The 10134-nt window shown below is 50.7% G+C and overlaps 1 protein-coding gene across 1 annotated transcript; it reads left to right on the top strand.

The window, feature by feature from the left end:
* Positions 1-740: 740 nt before the first annotated feature.
* FOXJ2 (forkhead box J2) lies at positions 741-9799 on the top strand. Its single transcript, XM_008944367.1, has 10 exons — positions 741-1073; positions 1599-1673; positions 3702-3770; positions 4131-4271; positions 4706-4901; positions 6809-7129; positions 7517-7618; positions 8052-8252; positions 9025-9123; positions 9697-9799. The coding sequence occupies exons 1-10, from the start codon at positions 741-743 to the stop codon at positions 9783-9785; spliced, it is 1626 nt and encodes a 541-aa protein (XP_008942615.1). The 3' UTR covers positions 9786-9799.
* Positions 9800-10134: the final 335 nt, after the last annotated feature.

The following is a 10134-nucleotide window of genomic DNA, read 5'->3' on the forward strand; positions in this document are numbered from 1 at the left end:
CCAAGCCCAGGTTAGATGGGGCCTTGCACAACCTGCTCTAGTGGGAGGTGTCCCTGCCCATCCTGGAGGGGTTGGAGCTACATGATCTTTAAGGTCCCTTCCAACCCAACCCAATCTATGATTCTGTGATCTTGGTGCTGTCACTGAGCTGTGTAACCCCAGCCCTGTGGAGCAGGCTTCCTGACAGTGTCACCTGGGGCAGAAAGAAAGGTTAGGCCTCAGAGAAATGAGCCTCTCCCACATTAAGGTAGCCACAGTTCTGACATTCTAGATGATTTCATGGAATTGTGTTTGGTATTTAGCGTGAAGGACTATCCCCTTTAGCTGTGATCTGCCTCTCACCTGACAAGCAGGCCTGCTGAATTACAGGTAACCTTGGTGAAGGATCTCAAGGTTATATTGCTGATGTAGAGAAGGAGTGAATGTGATGCAGCTGCTGAAGAGACTCCACTTTCTTTGGGTACATCTTGGTTCTTTACTTGGGAACAGTGGGCTGCTCTGGCTAAGAGTGTCCTAGCAATGCTGATAGCAGGGTAGTCCTCCCAGAGACACCTTTCTGGATGATTCTGCCTGGCTGTGAATAAGGTATATTGAGCAGGATGATCTCCACACAGCATTTGTGGCAGGGAGAAGCAGAGGAGGAATGCAGGTGGATGTTTCTGTTCTTAGGGTTCACCTTGTTTCTATCTCAGGAGTTCTCTTTCTGCTCCTTCCTCTTCACAGATACTCCTTCCAGCACCATGGCCTCTGACCTGGAAAGCAGCCTCACTTCCATAGACTGGCTCCCACAGCTTACTCTAAGGGCTACTATAGAAAAGTTAGGGGGTTCCTCCCAAGCAGGACCCCCGGGGGCTGCCCGGAAGTGTCCCCCCGGCTCCCCGACAGACCCCAATGCCACCCTGAGTAAGGACGAGGCTGCAGTGCACCAGGATGGGAAGCCACGGTACAGCTATGCCACTCTGATCACCTATGCCATCAACTCCTCTCCTGCCAAGAAGATGACACTGAGTGAGATCTACCGCTGGATCTGCGACAACTTCCCCTACTACAAAAACGCCGGGATTGGTTGGAAGGTGAGTCCTGCATTGCTGGAGCACCCCTTTTCTCTGATTATAAGGTGTATTTTCTTAGTTCTGTGCAAAATCCCCTCACTGAGCAAAATAAAAAGACAGCTGTGAAACTCAGGTGACCAGCTGGAGAAGATGCAGAGCTAGAGGTCCCATTTCCTCAGGGAATTTTGTTGTGTGTATGTGGTGACCCCTTAAGAAGGAGCGTGCACAAAACCCACCACCACCACCAAGAAAAACAAGACATAGCCCACAAACCCCACATCAGTGCCAGCCTCTGCCTCACAGACACTGTTTCCACTGCACCTTCTGTAGGTGTAGAGATGGCTTAGCCCCATATTACTCATCCTCATCCGTTTGTCTCCTTCCCATAGCTTCTCTTCTGCTCTGTTCTGGGCACGGGTAGCGAGCTTTGGCTTTGGGTCTGCACCACCCTTCTGTTTTCTCTGCCCCCTCCTGGGCATACTCAGGAGGCTGTGTGATCTTGTGGCAGTACATCCCTTATCTCTGGATCTCTTGCTCTCTCCTCAGAACTCTATTCGCCATAACCTCTCCCTGAATAAGTGTTTTCGGAAGGTGCCTCGGCCGAGGGATGACCCTGGGAAGGTAAGAAATGTGCATGCTCCTGGGCAGGCAGTTCACAACTGCAGGGAAGAAGCTGGGGTTGCCCTTTCTCACTTATGGTTGGAATTTGAAACCTAAAGTGTAGGCAAAAATGGAAGCAGTAGTAAGATTTACTGCAGCACTTTGGCTACAGAAGCGTTCACTTAAAGGGAACCTGTAAAGGGACCTCAAGGGTTTGAGCAGTTATTTTTCTTATCTGTGATCTTCAGTTGATTTTAAAGATACTGGAAGAAGTTAAAAATGGGGTTGGATGTATTTTATTAGTTTTGCTTCTTTTTCTTCTTGGTCTTTGTAGCAGGTGGGGCTAGTGGAGCCTGTTCTGTTCTGGAAGACCATAGTGGGTGCTGGTGAATGGCAGGACTCTGATGTGACACCGTGGGTTTCATGGAGTCAAGACCCATGGGACTGAGAGCAGAACTACTCCTATTTAGACTGCACAACATTTGGTGTTGGGGGGAAAAAATCACCATCAGACAGTTCAATTCTGTAGAAGTCATTTTCAAGTAAAACTCAATAATTTAGGAATTTGTTGGCTAAGTAAGGGCTACTAAAGCTTTGTTAGTGTGTATAGATTGTAAAGGAGAATTGCTAGCAAAAGCAAGACTTGGTGTTTTGGCATGCAGGCATTATTACTGTTAAAAAATAAAATCCCTGAACAAGCAAGCAGAAGGAGATGGCAGGGACAAGGAGCTATTTATTTAGGCAGAAGGATTGTCCCCTCACTCCCATTCTACAGTTACCAGAATGGGCCACTTGCTCAGGCCTTTTATTTCAGGTTATATTTAAAGGACTAAGTGGGTCTCAGTTGGCATCTATAAATGGAAGTAGTGTGTCTTTGAAGATCACAGCTCAAAAATACCATCGATTGTGTGGCTTATTCCAGGAAATCCTAACTGACTTAAGTGGATGTTTGCAGGTGTTCAGTGGCATGTTGGGCTGGGCTTATAATGAAAACCTGTCCTGTGATGTCACTGATTGAGATTTCAGTTGGAGGTTAAAATGAGCTAAATCATCCTCCAGAGTTCTCTCTATACTTATTCAGAAAACAACAGACATAATTATAGACTATCTGTGTCGAAAGGGACCTCTGGAAGTCAGCACACACCCTCATCCCACTCCCAGGCAGGGACAACTGGAGCTCTTCCTTGAGTTTTGAGTGTCTGAAGGGATGGAGATACCACCACTGGGTGCTTGTCCCAGTGCTGCACCACCATCATTGTGAAGAATTGTTTTTATACCTGATTGTAATTTCCCTTGCTATAGTTTGTGGGGTTTTTGCCTCTTATTCTTGTGCTGTTTGTTTTTGAGAAGAGTTTGATTCTGTCTTTGTAATTTCCCTTGCTATAGTTTGTGTTTGTGGGTTTTTTGCCTCTTGTGCTGTTTGTTTTTGAGAAGAGTTTGATTCTGTCTTCTTTGTCATCTCCTTACACAGCTGAAGACAGTGGTTAGATCCCCTCAGCCTCTCTTGTCCAGGCTAAACAGATCTCTGTGTGAACTGCACACACATCACCTGCTTTAGTTCTTAGTGGTTATGGTGGCTCCTCTTTGGGTGCACTGTAGCACATCAGTGTCTCCTGCTGGGCACAGTGCTCAGGGTGGGGCCCCACAGACATGGGCAGGAGCCACTCGGAGCTGCCCGTGCCCACGCTGGACACTGAGCTGGCTCTCATCGGTCAGGAACGAGTCCATGTGGTGAGGAAGGTGCTGGAGGGGATGTGCAGGCCCAAAGGAGCTGGCCTGGCTTGTATCTAAACATTCTTTGCTCTTGGTGTCCTGCCTTGGAGTGGTGGGGATGCAGAGCATTCTGCCTTCACCAGGGGCATCACAGCTCACTGCAGAATGCACCCCAGTGCAAGAGAGGGACCCCTTGCAAACCCCCACGTCCTGGTTGTCTGATGTGCTGGAGGGTGGTCCTTACGTTTAGTTGGTGCTGCATGCTTTGAGTCAGTAACTCCCTGCTGCAGGAAGCTCTGGTTTAGTCGTGCATTCACCAGTGGCTCTTCTTTCCAGGGCTCTTATTGGACAATAGACACGTGTCCAGATATCTCTCGCAAGAGGCGGCATCCTCCGGACGATGACGTGAGTGGTGTTCTCTCAGGCAGCATGGAGCAGGAGGGGGAATTCCCTTCGTGGGCCAAGTTTTCCAGCACCAGACTGTAGTACTGTTGTGGGGGCAGGGGGTACAGAGGGGGAGACAAGGGCTGGGACTGAATGAACCAACTCCTGTGTCCTGCTGATGGGCCGTTGCTGCTGTTCAGTAGCAAAGTTAGCCTGGCTTAAAGTACTTTATCCTGACTCCTCACTGACTTAGAGAAGTGGGGGACTGGGCCTAAGACATCAACTTCTACAGCAGGGAGCTGGCTTATCATCTGCAGTTTCACTTCTCCATCTTATTTTGATTTCTGCTCCTTTCATTTTCTCTGTATTCCCCATCCACAGATACCACAAGACTCCCCAGAGCAAGAGGCAAGCAAAAGCCCCCGAGGGGCTGTTCCAGTCAGCACAGAAGCCTCTTTGCCACCTGAGGCCACCCCTCAGCTGTCACTCCAGAGCACAACCCCCATTGCCAACTACAGCCAGGTGAGCAGCAGGGCAAAGGATGGAAGCCTTGTGGTGTGGGAGGGGGGAAGAGAGAGCGGGAGGAGCACGAGGATGGGACAGCAGAGTGGAGAGGGAGTCAGGAAAATGGTCATACAGGGGCAAAGGTAAACAGAAGGGAGGAAGCTGAAGTTGCAGAGAGAAGTAAGGGGGAGTGAATTTTAACAAAGGGCTGGATGGGGATAAAGATACAGGCATGATGGTGTTGGATGGCTAAGGAAAGGCTGGAGCCAGCACACTGCAGAGGAAGGCTGGTGGTGATTTTCCTCAAGGAAAACAGCATGGGGAAGGTTTGCTGGGAGATGAGGTGATACAGGCTGTCCATGCATTTCTACCTGTATCTAGCCTCTGGATCCCTGTGTCAAGTTACAAAACCTAGTGCAAGCTAAAGGCCTCACTTCTGCCTTCCTTAGCAGGGTGCAGGGCCTGTGGATGTGGCCTCCACTGCAGCAGGGGCGCAGGGCCGCGAAGGAGCTGATGTGCCAACCCCACTGTACAGTGCCAACCATGACTTCAAATTCTCCTACTCTGAGATCAACTTCCAGGATCTTAGCTGGTCCTTCCGAAATCTCTACAAATCCATGCTGGAGAAGTCATCTTCCTCTCAGCACGGTGAGTGGCGGGGCAGTGGGCAGGTGTCTGCCCTCAGAATTGTCCACTGCTCTGTCCTTGGTAACCCTCAGGTCTTGCCTCATTTAGGAGCCTGTACAGACAGACTTCCCTCCTTTGGCATGTTGTAATTGGTTCTAGCAGGAGCAGATAAATCTGCATGTCCTATATCTATTGCTCCCCCTAGTTCTCAGAATAAAGAGAATAATGATTTAAAAATACTTGGTGTAGGTACAAAAGCAAATACTAAAAGCAAATGGCAGAAGCTTAGAGAATTTAAGTCCTGAAGAAAAGCGTGTTGGAGAAGTATTCAGTCTGTCAAAGGGGGAGGGGATGGCTCCATGTGGAGTTTCTCCAGAAGGAGAGTGAAAACTCATCACTGCTCAGGTCTGTTAAAACCGGGATTGTACAAGAGAGCTGAGCTGTGTGGGTTGAGTGTGGAAGAGGGAGCCCACAACTCCATTCATACCTTGCATTTCTGGGCCCGAGGCAGCAGCCACCAGAGGGCAGAATGGTTGTAGGGATGAGGTGGGAAGCCACCAAAAACGCCTCAGAAAAATCTACGGTTGTTGTTCCTGCCTTTACACACTTCGGAATATTAGTCTGGTGTAAAAAGGAGTGCACTGTTAGATCAGCCTCTCAACGTGTGCTGTCAAACGTCATACAGTGCAGATGAAGTTGCTGCACTAGGAGGAGCCACGTGAACTTGGAGCTTCAGTGAAATGGAAGTGCAGTATTTTACTGCTTTGGTCATGCTGGCGTTGGAGGTGCCTGGCAGGAGCCTGTTGTGTGAGGCTTTGTGAGTGAGCAAGCTACAGAAATGTAGAGAGGAACCTTGACTTGGTATCTCCTCTCTAAAAGCTTAGCAGCTCTCTGTTCCTTGTTGTTTGTTTCTTTGGGGTTTTTTTTCAGGGTTTGAGTCAGGGTGGCAGTACTCATAATTTTGCACCACTGCAGTAGTAGGATGATCTAAGCATTGATTTTGGATCTCTGTTCTTTGTTGTTTTGTTGTTTGTTTCTTTGGGTTTTTTTTTCAGGGTTTGAGTCAGGGTGGCAGTACTCATAATTTTGCCCCAGTGCAGTAGTAGGATGATCTAAGCATTGATTTTGGATCTGGTGCAAATCTTGATGCTTGCTGGAGGATGGTCAAGTCAGGGCACTACGTGGGCAGCTTGGGTTAGTGGCATGTCCTGCCCTTCCCTGCAACTGTTCCCAGAGCTCCACAACATAAGGGGACAGTGAACTGGGGAAGCAGACATAGGAGGTGTGCTGAGCTCCTGCTGTGGGGAAGAGTGGAGAACACCTGATGCCTTTGCATGGAGGGGATCCCTGAAACACAAGAGGATAGAAATGACACACCCAGTCAGTCAGGGGGAATGAAGAGCTACCAAGGAACCCTGATGCATATAAAGTGCTCTGTGTGCAAAAGCAGTTGAATGTGTGACTTGTAATGATTTCTGTGAGAAAAACTGTGAAGGTTCCTGACCAAGCTGCTTTTAAGGTGGGAACTGAAGGGAGCTTTTGGGAACAGCAGTTCAGATTGATCCAGTTAACTGTTCTGTAAAGGTTTTGTCATTTAAGTTTGCGTAATGGTCATTTCTGGTGACGTGCATGACAGTTCAGCAGAGCACAAGTGACTTCAGTAAATATGGGAAAAAGCCAGGGAGGAGTGTTAAGTGCTGAACTCTGTACTAGAGGTTTATGTCCTGGTGGAGCTTTGTTGCAGAGCCTTTAGTTCTGAAGAGAACGTGGAGCCCGGCGAGGGCGTGACCGTGCGGGTGACAGTGGTGGGACACCCCAAAAGCTTCAGAACAGCAGGACAGGCAGTCTGAAATTAGAGATGGATCATTTAGGCAGAGGTCTGATCCAGTCAGCTCTTAGAGCTCTCTCCTCTTTCTTTTACTCGTCAGGTTTCTCTTCTCTCCTTGGGGACATGCAGCCCTCCAACCACAACTACTACATGTACCAGCAGCAGCAGCAAGGCCCTTCCTCAGTGGGTGCTGCTCCCCCACTCCACACTCCAACCCCAGAGGGTTGCCCATCCCAGGGGGGGAAGCAGCAGGGCGGAGAAGGCTACGGGCCTCCCCCAGTGATGTCCATGCACCCGCCCCCCATGCAGCACGGGGGCTACCACCAGCACCAGCAGCATCACCCCCACTCCCACCCGCAGCCGCCGCACCAGCACCAGCAGCAGCAGCAGTCGCAGGCCTCCATCAGCAGCGCTGGCTTCGGTGAGTCCGAGTATGGGAAGAGATCTGGAGAGAAGGGAGCAGTGAGGAGCCCCAGACAGAAATTCTGCCAGCCAGCAGCCCTTAAGTAGTGCCCACGTTGTGTGTGGAGAAGAGCTGAAAGCAAGTTATGAGTGCAGTCTGAGAGGGAAAGTGCTTCCTCAGCGAAGGAAGGGACACGCCGACACTGGGTTCGGGGTTCTGTTCAGGGATGCAGGGTGAGGCAGGTGCCAAGTGCAGGAGGAGGCACCACTCCTGGTCTCCAGGGGAGGAAGGCTTTCTAGCTGCTGTGGCATCACGCTGGTGGTGAAGAGGGGCCATCATTTTCCCTGAAGGGCTGAGGGGAAGGGCGGTCTGCCTCGGAATAATCCTGTCCCCATTGCATTGCAGCCTTTCCCCCGGACTGGTGCTCCAACATTGACTCCCTGAAGGAAAGCTTCAAGATGGTAAACCGGCTGAACTGGTCCAGCATTGAGCACTCCCAGTTCTCAGGTCAGTGTTGGCCTAGGCACTCAGTGGCTACGATATGGGAGTGCTGTGCCCAGACCTTTGTTTCGGTGTCACCACCTGAAGTCCGTGGGTTTCTCAATGACTCAACTCTTCTGTTTGTAAATGAGGTGTCCTACTCCATGGGTTCTGTTAAAGGTCCTGAAGCTCTTGAGTGCTGCAGAAATTTGCAGCAGGGGGAATTAATTCATAAAAGTATGTCAGAAAGCTGACTGAGATTTTTCCCTCCTACTCTTCTTCCCTCCCCTACCCGAGTCAGTGAGACAGCATCCTGGATATGGAGATCTCCAGGAGCTTGGTGACAGGTTTGATGCAGTGAAGTTGGGTTTGTGGGGAGCAGGTAGGATTTAGGGGTAGAAGATGAAAACTCTTTGCAGGGAAGGCCACAGCCTCTGACATTGTCCTTTGTCACCCGCAGAGCTGATGGAGAGTCTGCGCCAGGCCGAGCGGAAGAACTGGACGCTGGATCAGCATCATATTGCCAACCTCTGTGACTCCCTCAATCACTTCCTCACCCAGACTGGTCAGCTCCCTCACCTGGTGGGCCCACAGCAGCCTTCCCGAATCTCTGACTCCTGCGCCCTGAACAGCGGCAAACAGGAGCAGCCCCTGAACCAAGGTAGCTGGGAGGGAGGGTGACAGGCGTGTCCCCGGCAGGGGCAGGGGCAGGGCTGGTTGTCACCTGCAGTGGGGAGGGGCCCAGTTCTGTGACTGTCCTGAGCTGCTTGAGCCTTGCCAGGCAGGGCAGCAGCGAGCAGCTCAGGGCTCTGCTGCCAGAGCTGTTGGAGCAGCTCGGGTCCCCCTGGCTCCAGAGAGTGAGGCTGTGCTGTGATGCACACCACTGACACGCAGCCTCTCCAGCCAGAAGTACATTTCAAAGGCTACACCAGAAAAGGAGAAGTGGGGGGGTGTTTTTTGTAGGTGACCAGCAGAAAGTAATGGCAGGGTAGAGAGAGTGCTGCTCCAGCTGGCAGGAGCTGCAGGTGCATAAAGAAGAAAGCTCTTGCAGCCGTGTTGGAGAAATGCCAACTGGACAAGGGGTAGGAGAAGCAGAGCACAGAGAATATCATAGTCCTGGTAGAAATGTGATGGTGTGTGTCATCTAGTACTGAACTAAATGGATGATATTGAGCCAGCTTGTTGGCGTTTCTGGATGAAAATTTTCTTCTTTTACAATAATAGAGAAACTCCTGCTGGTTCCAAGAACAAGATCCCTGACCAAGCTATAGCTTGCAGTTAGGACCCAACAGCTGAACATCTCCTCAGTATCCCGTGGGTCTGAGTGAGTTGCTCTGTGGCAGAGTTGCCACCCAGTCAGGGCCAAGGCAGCTGAACAGAACATTAAGAGGTTTTTTCTTTTTTTTTTTTTTTTTATTCCTTTCCTTTCACAGTCAACTCCTATGGTCAGCCCCAGCCTCCCCATCTCTTCTCTGGGCCATCCCCGATGTACCAGATTTCTACCCAGGACTCTCCAGGATACAATCGCCCAGGTGAGGGTGACATGACGTGTGACATCAGTGGAGGTTGAACTGTTCCCCAGCCCTTTGTGCAGCTCTCCCAAAGCACTTACTGATCAAATGGCACAGCGAGGGCAGAGAGGGAGCCTGGACTGCACGTGGCCCTCTGTTCAGGGCCCTGCTGTAACTCTGGCAGGGTTTAGGATTTCAGTGGCCTCATTTCCTTCACTCCACAGAATCTTCTGGCTCAGCCTCACCCTCAGTTGGTTGCCTGAAGGCAACTTTACAGGAGAAGCTTCTGTTGATGAAGTCCTTTGTGCTCTATCAGCAGTCAGCTCTAAAGGAAGTTAGAGAAGCTGAAACTTTGCCTCTGTAGAAGCTTCTGTAGAGAGCTTCACAGGAGGCCACCTGTAGATACATTGGTGGGTGTTGTCTGAGGGAGCATAACATGCCAGTGATGTTCTTGCTTGTTAGGCAGTTGAAGGGAGAGGGCCCAGATCCCTTATGCTCTCCTTTGCCCAGGGGCACGCTGTGAAGAAGTGTGACCTTTTCTTATTCTAACGTTTTTTAATTCCTTTCTTTCCTTTTTCCCTGTTTGTGGCTCAGCTCACCATCTGGTCCCTCGGCCTCCGGGGCCCCCACCAGGTGCCAATGAGGAAATCCCTGATGATTTCGACTGGGACTTGATCACCTAGCGAGTTACAGACTTGACAGCGCGTCCCTTGAGGGCGCAGGAGGGGAGGGGACGTGGGGTCACTGGTGCCAGCGCCGCCCCCCTCCCTGCCTTGCCTGTACATAGATATATATTCTCTATCTCCGCCAGAGAAGCCACCGCAAGATGCTGCCGAAGATAATCCTTCCTTGCGTCCCGTTTTATCTTCTTTTTCTTCTTTTGGTTATTATTATTATTGTTATTGTTATTATTATTACCGATAATTGAGCACAGACCTCCCCCTCCTCTGGTGGCCTTGGTGGCATCAGATGGGCTCCTGTGCGGCGTGGTGCCCGTGGGGGGCGGGAGGAGGGTCCCGGTGCCCCGGCAGG

The sequence above is a fragment of the Merops nubicus genome, unplaced genomic scaffold (assembly GCF_000691845.1).
Source record: "Merops nubicus isolate BGI_N331 unplaced genomic scaffold, ASM69184v1 scaffold16247, whole genome shotgun sequence".
Taxonomy (NCBI): Eukaryota; Metazoa; Chordata; class Aves; order Coraciiformes; family Meropidae; genus Merops; species Merops nubicus.

Excerpts from the sequence above, each read along its gene's own strand:
- FOXJ2 (XM_008944367.1), top strand. The coding sequence starts at position 741 with ATGGCCTCTGACCTGGAAAGCAGCCTCACTTCCATAGACTGGCTCCCA. Across the intron at positions 1,074-1,598 it reads ACGCCGGGATTGGTTGGAAG|AACTCTATTCGCCATAACCT; the intron begins GTGAGTCCTGCA and ends CTCTCTCCTCAG. Across the intron at positions 3,771-4,130 it reads GGCATCCTCCGGACGATGAC|ATACCACAAGACTCCCCAGA; the intron begins GTGAGTGGTGTT and ends CCCCATCCACAG.